Source organism: Globicephala melas, chromosome X (assembly GCF_963455315.2).
Source record: "Globicephala melas chromosome X, mGloMel1.2, whole genome shotgun sequence".
Classification (NCBI taxonomy): domain Eukaryota; kingdom Metazoa; phylum Chordata; class Mammalia; order Artiodactyla; family Delphinidae; genus Globicephala; species Globicephala melas.
This window is the reverse complement of record NC_083335.1, coordinates 15334605-15360694: the sequence shown is the minus strand read 5'-3', so window position 1 is coordinate 15360694 and position 26090 is coordinate 15334605. Positions and strand designations below refer to the sequence as shown.

At 38.9% G+C, this 26090-nt stretch overlaps 1 protein-coding gene and 1 pseudogene across 1 annotated transcript in view; one reads left to right on the top strand and one right to left on the bottom strand.

Annotated features, from left to right (window-relative positions):
• Positions 1-25645, bottom strand: part of LOC115848390 (PABIR family member 1-like) — a 40982-nt gene extending 15337 nt beyond the window's left edge. Inside the window, 3 exon segments of the mRNA XM_060292256.1 lie at positions 7427-7483; positions 19169-19247; positions 25173-25645. Coding sequence (XP_060148239.1) covers positions 7427-7483; positions 19169-19247; positions 25173-25282 — 246 coding nt within the window. The 5' untranslated portion in view covers positions 25283-25645.
• LOC115848385 (annexin A2-like) lies at positions 9641-10884 on the top strand (annotated as a pseudogene).
• Positions 25646-26090: the final 445 nt, after the last annotated feature.

Genomic DNA, 26090 nt, shown 5'->3' with positions numbered 1-26090 from the left:
TAGGTATATACCCAAAAGAATTGAAAGCAGGGACTCAAACAGATACTTGTATACCAGTGTTCATAGCAGCAGTATTCACAATAGCCAAAAGATATACTTTACCAGATGAATAGTTTTTTTAGTTGGTATATACATGCAATGGAATATTATTCAGCCACAAAAAGAATGAAGTTCTGACACATGCTACAATATGAATGAATCTTGAAAAGATTATGCTAAGTGAAGTAAACCAAACACAAAAGAACAAATATTGTATGCTTCCACTTATATGAGCTACCTAGAATAGTCAAATGCATAGAGACAGAAAGTAGAACAGAGGTTACAGGAGTGGGAGGGTAGAATGGGGAGTTATTGCTGAATGGGTACGGAGTTTCTGTTTGGGATGATGAAAAAGTCCTGGAAGTGTAGAGTAGTGATGGCTGCCCAACATTGTGAATGTACTTAATACTATTGAATTGTAGTCTTAAAAATGGTTAAATGGTTAAAGAAAACCTCAACAACCTACAGTCCAAATTCATCCTGGCATTCCTAAAAACATACTTCACGAATAATGAAGAACTTAGGATGGCGCTGGGGAAATATGGTGCTAAATATTATGTGGAACATGAAATGAGCAGATGAGCCTTCCCTTAAAGAGGCCTAGAATCACATTGGAAAGACAAGCTTTATTATATACATTTAGTCAATCTCCAAAGTAAGCATAGGCATAGCCCAGGAGAAGAAAAAAGAAAACAAAATAGAAATTTAATTTATATACTTTAAAATCCAAGACAGTAAGAAATGAAAGCTTGCCAACATTAGACATACAGATTGACACTGGTGCCCTCACTCAGCCCATAGGGTCCAAAGATCTTGTGAGAGAAGAGCCTTTTTTTGGCCTTTAGCTAAGTACAACTAATTGCAGTTCGCCTGTGCCAGGTTAGGCGGGCATATAGATATATTATCTAGTTTTAACTAAACCAAGCACCGCAAAATGGACAAGTGCCTTAACAAGATTCCCACGAGAAACCTTGGACAGAGATTAGTGATGCAAGTCTGTGCAGACAACAGCCTCTCCTGGCACAGCTTCTCATCAGCCACCTGACTGAAAACACAATGCTGAGCTAATCTGCTTTGTCAAGGAGCTGGCTAAAGTAATTCTAATCCTCAAGACCATTGGAAATACGAATTCATATTGACTCTCAATAGTCATCTATAATTAATAAAATAAAAATTTAAAATTTCTAGAAACATCATTTCATCTTCATCTCATCCTTGTTATATCTCTAATCTTGCATATATTCTATGATTCACACTATATGCTGGCACTCAATATACACTATATTCACAGTATATGGCGATAATGTAAATACAATAGACATAAATTGGAAGCATGTGCTCAGTTTTTATTGATGCAGTGCGTGATTAAAAGAGTTTAAATATTACTGTCTACAGTATAAACAATAAATGTCATAAATAGTCTGTAATAAAGAGTGGTGTGAGTTGTGTGACTTAAAATTTGACCTCGGCCTTGAAAGATGTTTAAAATCTGGACAAGCAGAGGGTGGAGGGGAGGCTGTAACAGCAGAAGGAACCATATGAACAGAAGTTTAGAGGAGAGAAAGTATATGGCAGGTTACACGGTAGTGAGACTAGTTTGGTTGAAAGGGAATTTGCACTACAGAGCAATGAGAAAGAAAACTGGTAAGAGCACCAGATTTATGGGATCTTAAATAATTGAAGAGATTGAATTTAAAGAGTTTGGGCAGAATAGCATAGCTGTTAGGACCACTGGTTTTGGAGCCAAACAGAACTGAGTCAAATCCCAGCTCTATAACTTACTACCTGTGTGACCTTAGGCAAGCAACTTAACCTGAGCCTCAGTTTCTTCATCCTATAAAGATGATGATAACAATAAGGATAATGACGTGGTTGTACAGTTCCTATTAAAAGGTCTGGCACGGGCTTCCCTGGTGGCGCAGTGGTTGAGAGTCCGCCTGCCGATGCGGGGGACACGGGTCCGTGCCCCGGTCCGGGAGGATCCCACATGCCACGGAGCGGCTGGGCCCGTGAGCCATGGCCGCTGAGCCTGCGCGTCCGGAGCCTGTGATCCGCAGCGGGAGAGGCCACAACAGTGAGAGGCCTGCGTACCACAAAAAAACAAAACAAAACAAAAAAAGGTCTGGCACATAGTAAGTGCTCGATACAGCCTAGCTATTCTTCTTATTATTATTCAGAAGGTAATGGGAAGCCATTGTAACTTTTTGCACAGGAGAGAAAAAGATGAAAATAATGTTTTAAAAAAGATATTTTGGTGTTGGTTGTGGAAGTCGGATTAAATTAGCAGAGATAGGAAATCTATTAGAATATTATTACAGTAATCTGGACCCAAGGGACAGAAGGAAGTAGTAATGGGAACAGAGAAGGTATTGTCAAGGAAGAATTAATAGGATTAGATGCCTAATTGGATACAGTAGAAAAATAAGGAAGAATTGAAGATGAGCCTAGGGCTTTGAGTCTTAAAACTGTGAGACTGACTATTTTGATGCCATTATGGAAAATGAGAGAAATTGGGAAAGGAAGTTTAAGAAGTTAATCAGTCTTTTAAAACAACGGAACAACAGTAAATCTTTTCAGCAAAATGTAATTGTTAGTATAGTTCTTCCATTTAATATTGACGTAGATGTAGATGTTTTCCTCTAGGGAGAAGCTCAAAGTATTTTGTAATTCACTCAATCCACAAGTAAAGAGCAAGTTTTCCCAGAACTAGGACAGAATTTTGCTTATTGTTTCTCCCACTGAAAGTTGGAGCATTCCCCAACATCAGCTATTTTAGGATCATTAGTAAAAGTGGGTTGACACTTTTATTATTTACATCTTACCTATTTCCAAAACGGATATGAGATGGCTTATAATAAAATAAGATTGTTAAATTAAGGATTAAAAGTCAAGAGCCATGTAACTGTCAAGGGCAAAGAGTATGCTAGAAACCTAGGTTAAGGAGAGTTGTTGTACTTGAGCACTGAACTTAGCTTTCAACTTTTTAGTATCTAAGGTAAAAATGAAAATAGGAAGTCACCCACTTTTGCTCTCTGAAGGAGAGTATGCTTGAAAGATTTTAGTTGCCCAGTGGCACCTTGCTCAATAAATGCTTGCTGAAAGAATGAAACAATTTGTAAACTAAGATCAAATTAAATTTCTTTTAAAACAAGCTAGGCTATTCCCTTAGAGAAGGTCTCTTCATAAGAGAGACTAGGTACTTTGTAGGTTCCAAGGAAAACTCAAAAACAAATCACAGAAATCTAATGTCATTGCTTTACTAGACTAAAAAATGGTAACAAAGTCCACAAGACAGACTAACTGTGAAACCTGGCCAGCAGAAGAAAAAGCTCACAGGCACACCTTATGTAACAGACAATATCTAAATTGTCCCTATCACAATCATGCCCTGTACTCCAGCTGGTATAATCTGTTTTAAATGGCCTCATCTCATAAACTTCCCCTACATTTGTGTCTAAACCCAGTTTAATCTATCCAAACTAGGTAATATAAAAAGAAGACTGTAAAACGTGTGGCTAAAGTTCATATTTGTGAAGATATAAATACAAGGGATGCTAGAAATGCAGAGGTAGTATGTAAGTAGATAATTTTTTAATTGATTTTACTGAAGGCACTACAGAGAAAGTCAAGTTCTTATTGGGTACCAATGATTTTATTTTCTATTTAACAAGTCAGGAAATAAATGTAAAGTTATAGAATAATATGTTATGAACGAACTGTTACGGGTTCAATTGTTCCCCCCTCAAATCCATATGTTGAAGTCCTAACCCTCAGTGCCTCAGAATATGACTTTATTTGGAGAGAGGGTCTTAGCAGAGGTAATCAAGTTAGGATAAGGTCATTAATGTGGGCCCCAATCCAATACGACTAATGTCCTTATAAAAAGGAGAAATTTGGAGATAGACACTCGTACAAGGAGAATACCATGTGAACATGAAGATGGCCATCTACAAGCCAAGGAGAGAGGCCTGGAACAGATCCTTTTCTCACAGCCCTCCGAAGAAATTAATGCTGCCAACACCTTGATTTCAGATTTCTGGCCCCCAGAGCTGCGAGAAAATGAACTTCTGTTTAAGCCCCCAGTTTATGATACTTTGTTAGGGTAATCCTAGCAAACTAATACACAAACTATTTCTGCAGGGATGTTATTTGTTTAGGGGACTGGGAGAGAGGGAAAAAAAGCCTGAGTGCTTTCAACCCTCTTGAAATATAAGCTCAACTGCTATTAGGAAAGGAAAATGACATAAAAAGAATAATTCCTGAATATTTAGGAAGAATTACTATGTTTAGAAAATCAACTTCCATGGTAATCATTTTGCAATATATACACATATCAAATTATTACATTGTACACCTTACACTTAGACAATGTTATATGTCAATTATATCTCAAAGCTGAAAAGAAAAAGAAAATTAACTTCTAGCTTGATGTTCTCAAGCTCTCTAATACCAAGAAAACAACTAACAACCACAGTCAAAAAGAAATTGTCTGGGACTTCCCTGGTGGCGCAGTGGTTAAGAATCCGCCTGCCAATGCAGGGGACATGGGTTCGAGCCCTGGTCCGGGAAGATCCCACCTGCCGCAGAGCATCTAAGCCTGTGTACCACAACTATTGAGCCTGTGCTCTAGAGCCCGCGAGCCACAATTACTGAGCCCGTGTGCCACAACTACTGAAGCCCGTGCGCCTAGAGCCCGTGCTCTGCAACAAGAAAAGCCACCGCAATGAGAAGCCCGCGCACCGCAACAAAGAGTAGCCCCCACTCACTGCAAAACTAGAGAAAAACCTGCGCGCAGCAAGGAAGACTCAACACAGCCAAAAATAAATAAATAAATTTAAAAATAAATAAGTAAATAAATGGCTTCATTTAAAAGAAGAAGAAGAAATTGTCCATTAACTGCCTAATAGGAAAAGGGCAACTTAAACCATACCCTTACTTAAAAGTTGACCCAGAACCTAATATTGACTTGGGGCTGTGTGCTTGTTTTAGAATAAAAGCAAATATAATCAAATCAGTTTGTAGAAAATACAGGGGATAAAAGAGCATATTAAACAGCACCACATGGAAGCAAAATCAGAATGTGGGGCTTTCCACAAGACAAATGGCCTAGTTTCTTCAATAAGGAAGTGTCATGGAACAAAAACAGGAGGGGAAGGCTGTTTCAAATAAGAGACCTAAAAGATCATGGTTGGAACATGTTTGAATCAGTGAAAAAGGCATTTTTTGAGAATCAGGAAAATTTAACCTGGACTGGTTATTAGATAAAATTAAGGAATAACTCTGTTAGATGTGATGATGGTATTGCAATTATGTAAAATAAAAAGTCCTCAGAGATTCATACTAAGTATTTAAGGGTAAAAAGATATTAGGGTTTTACTTTAAATCACACTGCTCCCCCCAAAACAGAAGGGGATAGTTGAAAAATGATGTACAAAATGTAATCAATAGTCGAAACTAGATATTGAATACATGGAGGTTCTTTTTTGCATGTTTTAAAATTTCCATTAAACGATTTTTAATGTAGTGTGCCAGGAACCACACATATATTAAATCCTTTCATCCTCACAAAAATCCTATGAAGTAGCTACTATTATTTCCCCCGTTTCGCTACAAAATGAAATTAAATAAATGCCTTTGTTAATGTCATTAGAGTGAAAGTTCAGAATGTAATGAGGCAAGAAACAGACATTTCTGTTTTGTACTTAAAAGGTTAAGTTCAACAGCTAAAAAGAAGTCATGGTTAAAGAATGCATGTAAAGAAATATGCAACTTAAGATATCTATCAGACAATTAAACTGCTGAAAATAAGTCTTAATTTTCCATTCAATCAGCACCCAGATTGAAAGTTAATGTTATTTCTATTTTCCCATTTCATTCATTTTCTACTTGTGTTTCATTTTATTTTATTTTAGCTTTAATTTTTGTTTTATAATTTTATTTAATTTTTTAAAATTTTAATTTATTTTTTACTGAAGTATAATTCACCTACAACACTATGTTAGTTCCAGGTGTACAACATAGTGATTCACTATTTCTATATATTACAAAAAATGATCACCACTTGTGTTTCATTTTAAATGTTTATAATATATATTCTGTCACTCTGGAAGTAAGTTGCTTTACAATTTATATTACTAACCAGTTAAATTAGTCCTGATTTCAAGCTTCATAATCAAATAGAAACATGTAGTAATCAATTTAAAAATATTTGGTCTAATTTAGGGGAAGCAAAAAAAATGCACAAGTAAACCAGAGGTCCCTTTAACTACTAGTTTTAGGTTCTTTCATTAAGAATTTCTTAAATAGCTACATACTCACAAAGACAAACAGTAAAAGAATGTCTTATTTACTCAAAAGTAAAAGGATCTTTTAAACCATACTTTCTTGCTAGTGGATGATAAGCTGGGCGTTAGGGAAGCCATGGTGTGAGGGAGAGAGGGAGAGAGGGAAAGGAAGCAGGAGCTGGAGCACAAAAAACTAGGGTTACGAGATAATCTGGGTTTTGTGCCACTGAAAACATGGTGAGGGTAGCTGTAAAAGAATCCAGTAATTTGGGGCTAAGTCTTGGCTTGACACTTGCTAACTCTGGACATTTGGTAAATTACTAACTTTCTGCCATCTTTGGTTTCTGACCTTATAAGTTTGTTGTGGGATGAAATGAGACCACAGATGAGACCTATTATAGTGCTAAGTGAATAATAAGTGCTTCATAACAGTTAAGCAGCCCCGCCGTGAACAAAAGTCTGCTTGTAGTTGGGTGAAAAAAATAATCCCACCACCTGTGGTGAAATGGCGATTTGATCTTTTGAGTTCTGTGGCTAATCCTTGGATAAATCAAAGATTTAATTCTGTATTAGGCTTTTGCTATTAAACACACACACACACACACACACACACACACACACACACACAACATAAGACAGTGAGGTACAATGTGTTCCTGAACTCAAATCACTGAGAAGTGAACACAAAATGATAGCATAAAGACGGTTTTATGTGTCAAAAAAATTCTTCATCTGGGAATTTAAGAAAACCATGATAACTATGGCTATTATGAACCTGAAAATTAATTTTCATATATAGCATTCATCATCTTCTTTGAGATCCCTGAAAGAAATTAGATTCAAGGTAAAAGAGTATGCAGTATTTCGGGAAACTATCAGTCTATTAAGACAGTTAATAACCCAAATAAATAGAGGGCTCCTTAGTTGTTTTGGATTCTTTTTTCTTTTTTTTTTTTTTTTTTTAGAGAAACCATTCCTGGAATTAAAAACTTAATCACATGTGACCTCACTTAGAATTACTGAACCACAGGTATTGTTTAAAAGAAAAATAAAATTTACTTTTTTTAATGAACAGCTGTCAGTTTCTCAAAACTTCTTCTTACCTGTTTGATTTGATGAAGGTGACTGGTGGAAGCCTGAATGGGAGAAGGTGGCACAAACTGAAATTTAAAATATAAAAGTCAAGTTTCCTTTAATGTTTCTGATTATTTCTAAACATTAATTAAGTCAATGTTGAATGGCTTAAAGTATTTCTTGAATGCCTAATGCATGCTAGCAACAGCATTAATTAAATTTAAAGTTTTTAAAAATTAAAAATCCAATTGAATCTTGCCTGAAAATTATATTACTTGAAAGTCTATATATACCATAACAGAACAAAATAATTGTTAACATAAATACGGGGCAGAACATCAATAGAACATTTTGTTTATCTCTAGCTGTCCCTTCCCAAAGCACTAAGATCTTAAAATCACCTCATTTTTCCTTGCCATTTTTAGCTCATTATTAAAGCTTAGTGATAGGCATTATCCAGAAAAAACTGAAACAGTCATTAAATCAGCAGCTAACTTAATAAGCATATAAAAGAAACAAACAAAATAATTCCAAATATCTTGGAATCTAGCTGGGGAAACTAAACTTTCATAATAAGGAATGAGTAAGGCAATCATGTTCAAGGAGTTCAACACATTTTACTCTTGCTTGGTCAGGTACTTGCTGTCTAGGCCCTTTCTCTTTTGCAGGACTATTTTCTCCTTTTTGGTCTTTTCTCAACGCTTATGAAGACCCATACAAGAGGGAAATGAAAGAATGCAGAGATTTAAAGCTGTGTGAAAATAAGGTTTGAAAATTACCTTTAGAATTCATTTATCGATTCTATCTGTAGCCTGGTTCGTTCTTGAAATGCTAGATAATGAATTTACCATAAATTATGTTCACATTATATCTGAAGATCACATTGAATTGTGTATTAAAACATATTTAATGAGCACCTAATATATGCTAAAGCACTGTGCTAGGCCCTGAGGATCCAAAGACAAATAAGACATTTTCCTGTCCTTGAGAAATTCAAAGTCCAGGTAGGGAAAACTAGGCCACAGGTAAGTGCCAGAACAAGTTAGGATTTGTAGGAATTCAAAGGACAGAGAATATGATTCTGCCCGGGGTCTTCGAGACGGCATCACAGAAGAGGGCAGGAATTCATTAGATAGAAAAGAGGAGGGAGGCTGTTTCAGGGAGTGGGGAAGAGATGCTCAGGCAGAGAGCCATGTTTGGGGAACAGAGAGATTCAGGGTGACTGAAACTTGGCACATGATAGTGAATGGCAAGAAGCAAACTTGGGGGAAATTCGGCTGAAACCAGGTTGTTGTTTTTGTACTTTAGCCTTTGAGCCTAATAGGAAACCTAAAGCATAGGGCCCTCTGAGGTCTTAAACCTCAAAGGTATTTTAGACAAGAAGATCATATCTATTTTAGAAAGGCAACCCTAGCAGCATATGCAAAACAAATTGAGGGTGGAGGGAAGAGGCACTAGAAGCAGGGTCACGGGCCAGGTAAAAGATGACAAGGGTTTGACCGAAAAAGGGAGGGATGAAGACAAGGAGGCAGATTGGAGAAATGATAAGAAAGTAGAAAGAGCTAAAGGTTGGCCTGAGGGTTCTAGCTGAAACTATAGATGGGTGGTGGTCAAGAAAGGCAGTGAGAGGAGCGTGTTGGCCAAATAAATATTCTTATGAAGCAGATAGTCTGAATTTTTATTACGTTTTAAAATTTATCATATGACTTTTAAAGGAGATATTACCTCGCCAATTATATTTTTCTGAAGAAAGTGTTGAAATCAGTTTTTTTTCTAATCATTTGCTAGAAGATGGAGGAAACAGCCAAGGTTCAATGACATTGACACATCATCAACCAAAGTTCACAGCTCATATTAGAGTTCACTCTTGGTGTTATACATCCTATGGGTTTGGACAAATGTATAATAACACAAATCCATTGTTACAGTATCATACTGAGCAGTTTCCCTGCCCTGAAAATCCTCTGTGCTCCACCTATTCATCCTGATCTTTAATTTTTTCAGCAGAAATTGACTCACTTTCTTTCTCATTAAAGCAATCAATACATGCTCAGTATAAAACATAATTAATGGGGGAAAAAAGCATCATCCACTCTCCAGAGGTGACCACAGTAAATATTTCAGTGTTTATTTTTCCAGATACTATTTTGCAGTTTGAGTGTTTGGGTTTTTTCGATAACACATTCCAGCTCCACATCTGGGGCCACTTGCAGCTCTCAGCTCCTGGTCCAGCTTCTATCAAAATGTCTACTGTTCACAGAATTCTGTGCAAGTTTGACACTATCCACCTGACCACTGACTACTATCCACCCCCAATGTAGACAGGTCAGTCAAAGCATACACCAACTGGGATGCTGAGCGGGACGCTATGAACATTGAAACGGCCATCAAGACTAAAGGTGTGGATGAGGTCACCATCGTCAACATTTTGACCAACTGTAGCAATGAACAGAGACAGAATATTACTTTTGCCTATCAGAGAAGGACCAAAAAGGAACTTGCATCAGCACTGAAGTCAGACTTGTCCAGCCACCTGGAGAAGGTGATTTGGGGCCTTCTGAAAACACCCACTCAGTACGAGGATTCCAAGTTGAAAGCCTCCTCCATGAAGGGGCTGGTGACAGATGAAGACTCTCTCATTGAAATCACCTGCTCAGGGACCAACCAGGGGCTGCAGGAAATTAACAGTCTACAAGGAAATGTACAAGATTGATCTGGAGAAGGACATTGTTTCTTTTTCTTTTTTTAAATATTTATTTATTTATTTATTATTTTTGGCTGTGTCAGGTCTTAGTTGCGGCATGCAGGATCTTTCATTGCAGCGAGCTGGCTTCTCTCTACTTGTGGCACATGGGCTCTCTAAGTTGAGGTGTGTGGGCTCAGTTGCCCTGTGGCATGTGGGACCTTCGTTCCCCGACCAGGGATTGAACCCATGTCCCCTGCATTGGAAGGTGGATTTTTAACCACTGGACTACCAGGAAGTCCCAGGACATTGCTTCTGACACATCTGATGACTTCTGCAAGCTGATAGCTGCCCTCGCAAAGGGTAGAAGAACAAAGGACGGATCTGTCATTGACTATGAACTGACTGGCCCAACATACTTGAGATCTCTATAATGCTGGAATGAAGAGCAAAGGAACTGATGTTTCCAAGTGGATCGGCATCATGACAGAGAAGTGTGTGTCACCTCCAGAAAGTATTTGAAAGGTACAACAGCAATAGCCCTTATGATCAAGAAGGAGGGCAAAGGAGACCGGCAAAATGTTTTCCTGAACCTGTTCAAGTGTATTCAGAACAAGAAGTCCCTGTATTTTGCTGACTGACTGTACAACTCCATGAAGGGCAAGTGGACTCACGATACGGTCCTGATTCGAATCATGGTCTTCTGCAGTGAAGGAAGGGGACACATTGAAAATTAGGTCTGAATTCAAGAGAAAGTATGGCGGGCACTGCCACATCCAGGAGGACAGCAAGGGTAACCACTAGTAAGCGTCGCTGTGCCTGGGTGGTGGGGGTGATGCCTGAGATGGCACAAGTGTCCAGAAGTGGGGCTCCTATGATTCCAGGTGACAGTTCTAGAAACTCAGTTTGCAATTAGCAGCCCCCTTGTACCCATCCATCACCTTGCCTAAGCATTGCCTGACTTTCCCAGCAAGTTTCTCCTTTTAGCCAAAGAAATGAACATTCCAAGGAGTTGGAAGTGAAATCTATGATGTGAAACACTTTGCCTCTCTTGTACTGTATGGTAAACAGATGAATAAATTGAATTTTTACTTTAGAAACAAAACAAACTCAAAATCCATTCCAAGTATCTTTCCATGTTAAAATTCACCTGCAACATCATTTTTAAAGGCTGAAAATTATACCATATAGAAGTACCATAATAATAAGAAGCACCTATTTACGTGCCAGACGTGTCTTATCTCACTCAATTCTCCCAACAACCCCATGACAGAATGGCACAATGGGAAATTTACACCAAAGATACCAGTGAGGTTTATTGACATCTCAGGAAACTAGTTCTATTTTAATACCTTGCTTCATGTAGAAAAATTGACATTATTATTGTCCCCATTTTAAAGATTAGAAAACTGATGGCCAGAGAAATTAAGCAACTTGCTCGGTCATACAGCTGATAATTGCTAGAACTGGGACTCAAACACAGATAAGGAAGGCTCATTCATTAAATCTGTTCCCTGTTGCTGGACATTCATACTGTTGCCACATTTTTTGCTTGCTTTTTATAAATAATGCTATGATAACCTTTAAACTAATCTTTGCACACATCCTTAGTGAATTCTTTAGGATAAATTCATAGAGTTGGAATTTCTGGGTCACAAGGCTGTTGATATGCATTGCTGACCTGCCCTACAGAAAGCTTATACAAATTCACTTTCCAGCAGTGTATGAAAATATTGATTTCCCTGTACTTCTCCAACATTAGATATTATTGCTAATTAAAAAAAAATGTATGCCCATTCTTAAGGCATACTGTAAAAAATAATCTATTTTCCAAAGCAAGTAGAAAATATTGTGATTTATCCACAGTTTTGGATATTCCCCCCCAATGTGCCCGTCTATTAGCATTGATCATTGAGAAGTTGTGCGGCAACATGCACCAAATCTGAAAAATTTAGGTTTACCTTTAAAAAGTTCAAATACATTGGGTTGGCCAAAAAGTTCGTTCGGATTTTAGGACCATGTTATAGAAAAACCCGAACGAACTTCTTGGCCAATCCAATATATATCCACACACATATCTTTGAACAAGCAGAATTTTAACAAGTTTAATTCATACTACTGATGCTCATATCATCCTCATTCAAATGCCCAGAAAGTTCACAATATAGAATGTGCAACACTAAGGTTTATAAGATTTATAATCTAATTGAAAGGACATGTTAACCTCAACTTAAATATATACATACACCCTACATACAGAAAAATATGGTACTTTAGCTGTTTTATAAACGATTGTTATTTTTTAAAAAGCCAAAAGAAGAGAATTGTATGGTGTGGCAAACTGTTCTAAACTAATTATGAAAGACTTCCTGGAAGAGATTATTTTTAATTGATATCTAAGAGATGGGAAGGAACCAGTTTAGTTTCAGGCAACGGCTCAGAATTTCCTACTGGAAAACTTTATCCAGGAAATCCTGAGAAGATTGCCTGACTGAAGTTGATGACATCTGCAAGGATATAGTGTGAAATGTCTGGGGAAGGTAGGATTTGAACTTGAGCTATAGAAGTATAAGCCACAGTAAAGCTTTTAAACTGGACAAAATATGGATCATTTATGGGACTTGGTTGGTTCTTTTAGTAATAGCGTAGAAAATTAATTGTAGAAAAGGCATCTGGAAGAGAATTCTCCCAAAGATTAAGTACTGTACGTGGTATATGCAACGGAATGACCTCAGATAATTTTTCTACATGAAACAAGGTTTTAAAATAGAACTAGTTTCCTGAGATGTCAATAAACCTCACTGGTATCTTTGGTGTAAATTTCCCATTGTGCCATTCTCTCACACTTTAGGGAAAAAAAGTCCTTGGGAGGAAGCAACAGTACCAGCATCAAGGAATGATGTCACAGGGCAGGGAGGGTAGGAGTGGGAGTGGGGGGTTGGGAGGGTGCTGGGTGAAGCTGATTCCCAAGTGTTATCTCTAGTGAAGGAATTAAGATAGGAGGAAAGGTCGTGCTTAGTTCCATTTAAGAGAGACCACAGAAAACTAATATTGTAAAGACATTAAATTTTTTAAAAACAATGTTTAACTTTCCTAGGTTTGCTATTTTTAACCCATTTCCTACTGTAGTTACTAGAGATAAAGCACTTAGAAATTCTGAACAAGGGTTGTATGCTATGTTTAGGAATGTCTCTCCCGAGTTCCCAAAATGATTTAAGGTGGCTTACGAAGATACTGAACATGAATTGAATGTAGGCTAGAAGGACAGAACATAATGCAGGGCAAGGAATGTATTACACACTCACTACTGGGTGGGCCATAGATTGGATTTAGAGCTCATAGTTGCCAACGTGTAAAGCAAAACCTAATCAGGTAAATATTGGTAGCCATAAAATTAAAACGGACAAATTGCTCAAGTAAAGTACAACCGTTTCTGACAGGAGGATGAGATACTTTTCCTGGAGAAAAGACAAGGCTGCACCAAGTTTAACAGAGGTTCCAGGAAGAGAATTCCAAGCAGAAGAGTGGGGAAACAGGCATGCCAACCTCGGAGGTCTCAGGGGATACAGCAAAGGGGTAAATCGGGGGGAAGGCATAGTCTCCATAGCCAGAAGAGGGCCTCGGGTTTCTGCTCATCAGAAGCGGGGTGGGGTGATTTCCTGATAGTGGTGAAGAAAACATTCGAGCTTAATTAGAAAATAATTGTGAGATAGCAGATTTTTACAAGGTTTGTAAATATACATCTCTATTTGCGTGTTAAATGGCACCCGTGATTCTTCAATGCCCTCTATCACCGCAATTTTTTCTAAAACACTGTTCTACCTACATTTTAATACATTAAAAGCAACCTCAGTTAAAATTGTTTTAACTGCGGTAAAATATACATAAACATCAAATTTACCATCTTAACCATTTTTAAGTGTACAGTTCAGTAGTGTTAAATAAGTACATTCATGTTGTTATGTAACCAATGAAAAGAATCCTTTTCATCTTGCAGAACTGAAACTCTATACCCATTAAACCAACACCGCCACCACCATTCCACTTTCTGTCTCTGGGAATTTGAATACTCTAGATTCCTGCAGTACCAATTTTAAGCACAGTCTAGTATGGGATAGGATCCTTAAACTTATGGTTAATGATATCATTCAATAACACTTTTCAAGTACAGTTGACCCTTGAACAACATGGGTTTGAACTGCACGAGTCCACTTACACGTGGATTTTTTTTCAATAAATATACAGTTGGCCATTTGTATCTGAGGGTTCCCATCCATGGGTTAAAACAACCACAGATTGCAAATTTAATACACAATCTGTGGCTGGTTGAATCTGAGGAATCAAACCCTTGGATATGGAGGGTGGGCTATGGGACTGGAGCATACTCGGATTTTGGTATCATCCGCGGGTCCTAGAACCAATCCCCTGCCAATACCAAGGGACGACTGGATTTTCAAAACAATATTTTTTCAACAGGGATGTTTCTATTTTGCAATGTGGTATATCCGCTAGAAATGAAAACACCTCTATTGTTGATGCTTTGTGAAAAACATTCAAATAGTATAGAAATGCATAAGGTGGAAGTGAAATTCTTCCTATAATTCCATGCTCCAGAGATAACTACTAATAATAGATTGACACATATCCTTCTCGACATCTGTAAACATATAGAAGATCATGCTATACATGTGATTCTGAACCCTGGGTCTAATTACTAGGTACAAAGGTTAGTGAGGCTGCTCAGGATGGTAGAGTGGAAAGAAGGAAGGAACCTGGGTCTCTGATGACATCCCTGAGCCACTGAATTAACCAGCCCTGGAACCTCCTTTCATAAGACTTCTTGTTGTTTGAGATAATAAATGTCCCTTATTGTTTAAGTCACTTCTAACTGAATTTTGTTACTTCTGCCCCAAACATTCTACTTACTATGTCATTTTCCTAGATAACTCAGCCTATCTATACTTAAGGCAACTATGTACCTCCATATGTCTTATAATTATAATGAGGTGATATTTGGAACAAAATAAAAGCATATGCATAATGCTGTTACAGCAAGCTAAACCAATAAGCCTTGAAATTCCCATCATCAAATAAGTTAAAATGACTTCAGTTCTGCCAAACCCAATCCATTGTACAAGATGGTTTATTTTAAATATGCATGATATTAAGCTGAACCTTACGGGAATTAAGAGCCTAGAAATCCTAAGGAAAATTATGCATTTTAAAAAATGTCAGGTACATAGTTTCTCTACGTATGTACTATTACTAGCAGAAACACATTTATTGAGCATTTAGTATGTACCAGTGCTGTGCTGAGTGCTTTACACCGATTAATATAATCACAACAAACTTATGAGGCAGATACTATTACATTCCCATTTTACAGATGAGGAAATTAAGGCATAGAAAGGGTTATCTGCCCCCCCCAAATAATCAAGCTCATATGTATGGTGCCATTTATAGGTCCTTTCCTCTCAGTCATTATTTAACCCAATCCAGTCTGGCTTCTCATCCTACCCTTTTCTCCACTGAACTTTCAAGTTCATTAATAAGCTCCATTTTGGTAACTCAGAAGGACACCTTTCAGTCTTTATCATGTTTCACCACTTAACATGATACTCTCTTCTGAGCCTCCTCCCACCTCTCTGACCATTCCATCGTAGTCTTCTTTTGTGGGGTCTCTTCTGAGATTGATTTTTAAATCTGGTGATTTTTAAAGCTTTTTCCTATAGCCTCTTCTCTTCTCCTTGTATACTCTCTCCATAGGTCATTTCATTCATTCCCATAGCTTTAAATAATAATCTATTGATGAGTCCTAAATGTATCTCTAGCCCAGATCTCTATCCCGAGCTTCAAACTAGTATACATAACATCTCCACTTAAAGATCTGAGAACCTCAAACTTAACATGTCCAAAACTAAACTCATCTTCCCTTCTAAATCCACGCTTCTTCCAATGTTCCCTTCTTCTGTGGTACCACTATCCCATCAGTTGCCCAAGCCAGAGAGCTAGTAGTCATCTTTGCCTCCACTGTTTCCCCCTCTCCATCGAATTTATCACCAATTGATTCTACCTTTCAAGTATCTCACGCATCTGCCACCGTTCTCCATGCCCACCGCCATCACATTAGTCCAAGTTACTATCAGCTGTTTGCCAGGGTTACTGCAGTTGCCTATCTGAGCTTCTTGTATCTACTTTTGTCCTCTTCCAATCTATCAATACTTTCCCCCTCTGCAGCCAGGGTAATCTTTTAAAAATGCAAATTTGGGACTTCCCTGGTGGCACAGTTGTTAAGAATCCGCCTGCCAATGCAGGGGACACGGGTTTGAGCCCTGGTCCAGGAAGATCCCACATGCCGCGGAGCAGCTAAGCCCACGTGCCACAAATACTGAGCCCGCGTGCCACAACTACTGAAGCCTGTGCGCCTAGAGCCCATGCTCTGCAACAAGAGAAGCCACCACAATGAGAAGCCCGCGCACCACAATGAAGAGTAGCCCCCGCTCGCCACAACTAGAGAAAGCCCATGCGAAGCAACGAAGACCCAACACAGCCAAAAATAAGTAAGTTAATTAATTAATTAACTTAAAAAACAAAAATGCAAATTTGATCAGGTCAATCACAGACTTAGAATTCTTTAACGGCTTTCCACTGACCTTAGGATAAAGGGCAGAATCTTTTTTTTTTTTTTTGGCCACACTGTGTGGCTTGTGGGATCTTAGTTTCCTGACCAGGGATTGAACCCAGGGCCCCGGCAGTGAAAGTGCCGAGTCCTAACTATTGGACCACCAGGGAATTCCCAAAGTGCAAAATCTTTAAAATGACTTGGAGAGCCCCACAAGATTTTGCACTAGTTTATATCTTCAACCTCACTTCTCACCGCTTCATCTTCCACTCTAGCTAGAATGTACTTCTTTCAAATTCTCTACACACTCTGTTCTCTACACACCACACTCTAGGCCTTCTAACATGCCATTTTTTTAACCTGGAATATTGTCTGTTCCTGTAACCAATATCCCAAACTAGCGAACACCTACACAGCAGTAAGATCTCAACTAGTATGTCATTTCCTCTCTAAATCCCTCAAACTAGGTTAGATCTCCCTGGCAAGTAGATCAGGGCTTAATACATAGTAGGTTCCTAAAAATATTTGTTGACTTGGCTGAGTAGAAAAGAAGACTGGATAGGTATGGAGGGCTTTTTATTTTTAACATCTTTATTGGAGTATAATTGCTTTACAATGGTGTGTTAGTTTCTGCTTTATAACAAAGTGAATCAGTTATACATATACATATGTTCCCATATCTCTTCCCTCTTGCATCTCCCTCCCTCCCACCCTCCCTATCCCACCCCTCTGGGTGGTCACAAAGCACTGAGCTGATCTTGTATAGAGGGCTTTGATAGACAAGCAAGTGCTCAGTAAATGTTGAATGAAGGAGTAAATGAGCGGGTGGGTAGAGGAAGAAAGATTTGTTTAATGAACAGTTCTATTTTTTTCCCAATATACTATTAGTACATCTGTGGGAATAATACTGAATATCATTTTATAAAGATGAAAATGTCCAGTTTTAAGATTAGGAGGCAATATTTTAAAATAGGTTCCAAGCTATAACATTTCATTAAAATATGTTCTATAGCTTCCATCATATTAAATCATATAAGAGAAATCTATGAATAACTGTATATCAACAATTTTCTCAGATAATCTAGACAAAATGGACAAATTTCTAAAAACACACAAATTACCAAACTAACTCAAGAGGAACTATAAAATCTCAAAAGACCTGTAAACAAGTAAAGAGATAGAATCTGTTTCCACAACCTCCCAATAAAGAAAAGTCTAGGGCCAGATGGCTTCCCTGGTGAATTCTACCAAACATTTAAAGAATCAACACCAATCCTAATAAAACTCTGCCAAAAATATAAGAGGAGGAACATTTCCTAACACATTCTATGAGATCAGCATTACCCTGGTACCAAAGCCAGCAAAGATACTACAAGAAAAGAAAACTACGGCCCAATATCCCTTATGAATACAGGTGGAAAACTCCTCAACAAAATAATAACAAACCAAATCTAATAGTACATTAAAAGGATTATACACCAAGACCAAGTGGGGTCTATCCCAGGAATTCAAAGGTGGCTCAACATAAGAAAATCAAAGTAGTAATTCATATTAACAGAATAGAGAGGAAAAAACAAATGATCATCTCAATAGATGCAGAAAAAGCATTTGAAACAATTCAACACCCTTTCATGATAAAAATACTCAGCAAGCAGGAGTGGAAAGGAATTTCCCTAACACGATGAAGTGCATTTACCCAAACCTATAGCTAATATCATACTCAATGATGAAAGACTGAAAGCTTTCCACTTATGATCAGGAACAAGACAAGGATGTGTGCTTTTTGAAACAAGAGAGAGGTGGTGGTTGAACAACATTGTGAAAGCACCAAATGCCCCTGAATTGTATACTTTAAAATAGTTAACTATGTGCTGTATGAATTTCACCTCAATAAAATGATTCATAGAGTGAATCATTTATTCACTTTGGCTTACTGATGTACAAGCGTATTTCCTATGTTTACAGGATAATTTGTAGATGAGTTCTAATTTAGAGATTGCATTATAACACCATGAAAAACAAACTATATTTTCGATTCAAGATAAATGCGAGATAAAGTCCAACTATAAGCCTGAAAACTACCCTTAGGAGAGCCTGCAAGTTTTCCGCTCAAAATTAGAATGTTCTTTTAAAAATTGAAAGCCAGATGGTTTTATATATAAAAGCAAATCTCAATGTTAAATCCATGTGGGATTTAAAAGTTAATTCTGCTGCAGCTGCAGCAGCTGTACCAATCATAACTGCAGCCAATGTGTTTATTTTTCCTTCAGTAATGTTTAGAGCAATGTTTCTCAAAGTGGGAACTTGTTAGAGATGCAAATTCTCAGGCCCTGCCTGAGACCTCCTGAATCAAAAACTCTGGGGTTGAGGGCCAGTAGTCTGTTCTAACAAGTTTTCCAGGTGCACACTCAAGTTTGAGAACCACTGACTAAGACCAATAGTGCAAGTCTATAAGCATTTTCTTACCAGACAGTGCTGTGCCATACACGATGTACTGTTTCTTCGAGTTCTTAATGTGTCAGATTGGAACACCGGTGTATTGCCACTAAGAAGAAAAGGAAAACATTTGTCATTTAAAATCCATTACAAACATTTTTTAAAGAAATAAGATTTCAAATCCTTAAACAACAATGCCATTGATGTAAATGGCTTCTTTGTGGAGACAGCTGTGCAGATGTAGGAAGTAGAACACACACACACACACACACACAAAGTCTTGGTTGGCTGAACCTAAACAACTGTCCATGTAAGGTAAGGAATTCTCAAGCATGCCACGTTACCTCTAATCATGCTACCAAGAATAAATATAATTTATTGTGGCCTTGGAGAGACATCATTTTCTGTGTAAACTTGTAACCAATTTAAATCTATGACTGAAGCTATTACGTGCTAGTACCAACTCCCTATCGACTCCCAAACTTTCACATGAATGAGAGGGATAGCCAGTAGCAGGGGTCGACAGAACTGAGATTTTCAGATATGTTTCATTTGGCCTACTCAGTGTTAAAAATGTTTTTGAATTAGTTGTGCACACTTGGAACAACTATGGAGATTTCACATAAAGAATCCAGATTGCAGATTTCTGGATTCTACTGAAAATTTGCAAGATTTTGCCACACTGGGCCACATTCCCCCATGGCAACAACGTACTGAAGCTGAGCAGCTGCTGCATGCTGAAGATGGTCCTTGTTTGCCCAGCTTTGAAGGTGCTCACCTGGCGGGCCGCAGCCTGATTTGAGGTTGGGACCCTGAAGAAGTCCTCTTTTCCTTTTTATGTTTTGTTTTTGTTATAACTTAAAAAAATTATTTTATATTGGACTATAGTTGATTTACAATGTTGCGTTAGTTTCAGGTGTACAACAAAGTGATTCAGTTATACATATGTGTGTGTGTATATATATTCTTTTTCAAATTCTTTTCCCATTTAGGTTATTACAGAATACTGAGCAGAGTTCCCTGTGCTTTACAGTAGTAGGTCTTTGTTGGTTACCTATTTTAAATATAGTCGTGTGTTGTTATAATGTTTTATTTGGAAACTGTTTAAGACAAGAAATTGCAAAAAGAATATAGAGAGTTCTCATGTACCTTTCATCCAGGTTTCCCCAGTGATAATAAGAAAACATCTTTAACATGTTCTTTTCTGCCACCTATGTCCAATCAGGTGCCAGGTCTTTTAGGTTTTACCTCTGTGATCTCTCACGTCCATCTTATTCTTTCCAGGCTCCTTGCCAAAACCCAATTCAAAGCATTTTTACTTTTCCACTGATTCTGCAATAGTCTAATTGGTCGGCTCACCTCTGTTCTTTCCCTACTGCAATCAGCTTGCTCTCCTGCTCACAACTTTCAATGACTCTCTTCATCGCCTGCTGAATTCAGTTACATTCTTTCCTATAACTTTCAAAGCCTTCCACAATTTAGCTCCACAGACTTTTGGATTTCATAGACTGGGAAAATTTCAAAACAAAATCTTGGCACAAACATACAGTTGCTACCATTTTCTCTTGCCAAGTAAGGTCATTCTTTAAAAATCTCACCAACTATCAACACCATCATTTCATTTATAAAAGGATATTTTGTTATTTAAAAAAAGCAGGGCTATTATTAAAAATAATAATAATAAAGCAAGACTAACAATCTGAGTAAAATACAGTCCTGCCCAGGAAAGTATGCTGTAACTTTTTAAAATCATGGATTGGTAAAATGTTCCCTAGGATCAGCACTGGTCAGCAGATGAACATTTGGGAGCCAGAGATCCAGACAGAGTTGACCAGCATTCTGGAATACACCTATGCTTTCCTACTTCCAAGCCTGTTCCGTGTCGTTGGAATGCTGTCCAGCTATCTGGCCCCCTTTCTTCCCGTCTGCATCCTGTCAATCTGTTAGGGCCCATCTTAAATGCCACCTGTCCAAGAATCTTTCCTGTATCCCTCACCAATTCTGCTGTCACTTCTCACTCCCTTCTCTTAATTACCCTAGCACTTTCTTTCCCTAAGCACATGTCATTCTACCATACGTTGAAGTCTTTTGAGTATTTATTTTCCCTATTAAAAGCTTATTGAGAGGTTCCCTGGTGGCACAGTGGTTAAGAATCCGCCTGCTGATGCAGGGGACACGGGTTCGAGCCCTGGTCCGGAGAGATCCCACATACTGCAGAGCAACTAAACCCGCGAGCCACAACTACTGAGCCCACATGCCACTACTGAAGCCCACACACCTAGAGCCTGTGCTCCGCAACAAGAGAAGACACCACAATGAGAAGCCCGCACACCGCAACGAAGAGTAGCTCCCGCTGGCCACAACTAGAGAAAGCCTGCACACAGCAACGAAGACCCAACACAGCCAAAAATAAATACATTAAAAAAAATCTTATTGAGCCTAGATATACATCTTTGCAGAATAGTAACTTGCATATAACAGGCAGTAACTCAATATTTTTTGAGAGGATATACGTACAGGTCTAATTTTTACTTCCTTTCCCAGTCATTTTCCCCTATGAGAACAGGAATATATTTTAGCAGTCACTGCTAGGAAGTTGGAGGGAAACTAATGGGTTACATATTTCCACGGTCTTTTGTGTGTGTGGGTAATTCTTTTTTTTAAAATTTTTATTGGGGTATAGTTGATTTACAGTGTTGTGTTAGTTTCACATGTACAGCAAAGTGTATCAGTTATACATATACATATACCCACTCTTTAGATTCTTTTCCCATATAGGCCATTACAGAGTATTGAGTAGAGTTCCCTGTGCTACACAGTACGTCCTTATTAGTTATCTATTTTATATATAGTGGTGTGTATATGTCAACCCCAATCTTCCAATTTATCTCTCCCCCCACCCGGGCTAATTCTTAAGGCTGACAATTATATTCTCCCCTAAATTTTCATCTGCCAATTTTATTTAATAAGACTATAACTGAAAAAAAATCATTGAGGCAGCATATATTTCAACTGATATGAGTCACTCAACATGAATTCATAAAATCCTAGGTGATATCTAGAATTAAGTGCTACTTACAATTTGGAAAAAGTGAAAGTAATATAACTAGATAATGTTTAAGTGATCAGTAAGCAGCTCTGTCTAAACTACAGTATATTTATGGCAGTTATATTCCCAAAGCAATCACTCTTCGTGGCCACTATTCTTCTTCCAGGTTTGCACAAGTTTAATAAACCCAATAGTTGGCAAACTTTTTCTGTAAAGGGCCGGACAGTAAATGTTTTGGGCTTGGTGGGCCATACAGTCTTGTTGCAACTACTCAACTCTGCCAGTGTAGTGGGAAAGTGGCCCAAGGACAATAAGTAAACAAATGGGTGTGGCTGTGTTCCAATAAAACTTTATTTACAAAACCAATCAGCAGGCTCAATTTGGCCCCCAGGCAGTAGTTTACCTTTCAAACAAAACTGAGGCAGTAACAGTTTAAATGCAGGGTCAGGCTAGCAGTATTTAAAGGGGGAAGGCACTGGCAGAAATCCGCGAATTTAATGTCTAATTCTAATAAGGGCCAGAGAAGTAGAAGAAAAAAAATACTACCTTTAAATAAAGTCACTGACACCGGTATCGAAGTCAGCCAACTAGAGGGGCTAAAGAGTATAAAGAACCAAGAGGTTTAAAACTTTTGACATTGGTATTTTTATTAATACAAGATGAACACAAAACTATGCAGGAACTTCTTAAAAAATAGTGATACTTGTGGGCTTCCCTGGTGGCGCAGTGTTTGAGAGTCCGCCTGCCGATGCAGGGGACACAGGTTCGTGCCCCGGTCTGGGAAGATCCCACGTGCCGCGGAGCGGCTGGGCCCGTGAGCCATGGCCGCTGGGCCTGCGCGTCCGGAGCCTGTGCTCCGCAACGGGAGAGGCCACAACAGTGAGAGGCCCGTGTACAGAAAAAAAAAAAAAAAAAGTGATACTTGTAGTAAAGAGTTGACATTTAAAGAACAAATTCTGCAAATTCTGCTGCAAGAGAGACTGAAAGTCTTTATATACAGGAAACATCAAGCAAAATTGGAAAATTGCTTGAAACAAGTGCAACAATATTTAGTGAGCTGTGATAGAGGCCAGGCAATGAGTATTAGAGGCCCACCTTAAGGAAAGTGGAAAAGTGAGCAGTGGACATATGCAACTGCAAAGAACTGGGGGGAAATGAATTCAACTAAGGCTCAGTGTAATTCTACTCTAAATTTTTTCTTGTTGATTACATGACCTCGGGCATGTGATATACCATTCCTGTGCTACTTCTTTTTGACAGACAAGAGTCCCTGGACTTGGTCTGCTTTGTGGGTTAACTCCTACTAGATAAATATGCAACTGCCCCTAAACTTTCTGTACAAAATTCACTTCCTGCATCAGGATCTTAAGCCATGGAATTCAACACTGTAACCACGCTCTAAGATGATAAAAGCAAAAATTTCACATCCTTTGCAGAACAAAGCAAAGTATGAAGGGATAACTGGGATCACTCTTTGCTTCCAGGACTTTGAGGATCGGGAAAAGGGGCCTGGTCACCCACCTCCCCCCGCCCCAGCACTTAATATATTAAACAGGATCCACACGTTCCTTCAAATATATATCCTCTGTCATCTACGTATTCGCAAATTGTTCTTCATTTCATAAAGCCTTTCAATAAAATGAACATTCTCAAGTGTTTTCTTCTACTAGCAGAGTGTGTCCATAACAGCTCATTTATTCACACAACAGGATTTAGAGTAGAATCCTGAATTTATAGAATATTCTTGTTCTCAGTACAACATGCAGAGCTGCCTCCACCCTTTATTTTTCTATCTGCCTGTTTAAAAAGGTAATGTATTATTTTCTGGTCACTTAGTTTGCTTTTCATTTTGTTACAGCATATTCTCCCTTAACTCAAATAACCAGAAAGCTGCATCTGTTTAGTTAATCAACTTAGATATTGATTAGTAGTGGACAAAGCACTAGCCTAGGAGTTTGGAGACACAGCTTCCTAGTACTGGCTCTACTACTGACTGACATTTTGGAGATTCATGGGCCTGTTTCCCCATACATTAAACAAGGAAGATAGATCTGGTCTCTTGAGTTCCCTTGTAACAGTGAATGCATTTTTCAGACATTTTTACAATACTGAGAAAACCTTATGATACTGGGATGTGAGATCCAAGATCTCACTTTAAAATTCTATTTTAAGAAATAATAAGCTTAAGTCATGCCAGATCTTTGGATATGTGCAGGAAATACAGTTAACCATCAGTGAGTTAAATCTTTTAAATCTTTTTTCATCAGCAGAGCTCTAAAGAGCCTTTTAGACATTTCCTCCCCCCAACTCCTCCTCGAAAATCCCCACACCATTTAAAAAGCACAAATATACTGCATATCAGTCTATGTGCTGTATGTATACCTGTGCTTTATACATACGAGAAAAAATTTTTCACCCACCAAGAACTAACTAGGGGCAATATTGGCCATTGAGAATGCAAAATTTAGGAGATCAATTTTCGGTGATACCTAAACTTTTTGTTCAATAAAAGCTAGGTGTAAAAAAGGCCCAAGCTTATTTGCTTGACAACTAGTTCCATTCCAACTGTGCTGAAGGTGAAGGTCAGAAGTGACAAAGCAGCGGAGAGAATGACAAAAATCAGTCATTACAGAAGATCTGGAGGCGAGGGTGGGGAGTGCACAGTTTCTTCAAGAGCGGGTAAGAGATGGGGTGAAGCTAGAAAAAGTCGTGCTCCAAACCAAATGGTTGCTGCTTTCCGGTCGCGATGAACTGTCAGAAGAGGACGTTCCGGTTCCTGTGTGAGCTCGCCCTCCGGTCAGCCCGCCCCACCTCCCCCCACCCCCAGACTGAGGGTGGGATCTTCCGGACACCAGGAACACCGGAGATACCCGCAGAACCTCGATGAATAAAGGGGTGGGAATGCTATTGGAAGTCACTTTTTTGCAGCTCTTGCCACCCTCCACCGCCCCCGCTTGCCTCCTCCAGTATCTCAGTCCTGCTCACCCAAGCCCACTGATCAAAGGGACGCTGTTGGATCTTCTCAGAGTGTTGTCTTATGTGGTGGTTGAACTCGGCAGCACCTCCAAGCCTAGTTCCATTTTCTCCTGTGCCATGTCCGTGCCGAAGCTTAGTTTGGAGCTCTCAAGGTTTTCTGGCTCCCGTTCATATAAGCACAAGTCAAAGTGAGGAGCTGATGTAGGGAGAGAGGAAAAAGGGGGGAAAGAGAAGAAAGGAGGAAGCTCTTAGACGAGTGCGTGCTCACTTTTGCAGCCCTACCATCCCCAACACCGGTGGGCACAAAGTGGGGCAGGACTGGCTCCGACCCGCCTAACTCCCAAGCTCGGGGCACCAACACTGAGATCCTCCACCTCCAAGCCTGTAATGAAAATGAGGAATTTATCTTAATCCGTGAATCCTTCTCCTTTATTTCTCTCAGCCAAGGCAACCCCGGGTAAGCCTCTCCGGCCAAAACAAAATCTACAACCTGCAGCCCCGGATAATCATTTGGGCACCGCCCCTCCGCGCATGCGTTCTGGGTCCGGCCCGCTGACGCCTGTTTACCACGCAAGCAATGAGCATTATCGCAGGCGCCTGTGTCATTCTTGCTGGGGGCGCACAGGCAGTGAGGGAGCTGCCTTTCCCCCCCAAACCCGGTTCTCCCTTCGCTCTCCCTAGTGCAGACTCACCTTGGTTGTTCTTCCGCTCCTGTGTTAACCCTGGCGTGGTTTCGTTAACCATTATTTAGGAAAGAAAGAATGGAATAAGGTGTATGGGAGCGCCATCCTTTCTGCCTTAAGTCTAATACCCTGTTTTCTCAGTTTTGGTTAGCCCAGTGTCCCCTTATGACTGAGGCCAACAAGCTTGTAATCTCCCAGGACGAATTTTTCCATCCTGTTAAGACACCCTACACCTTTGCAATTA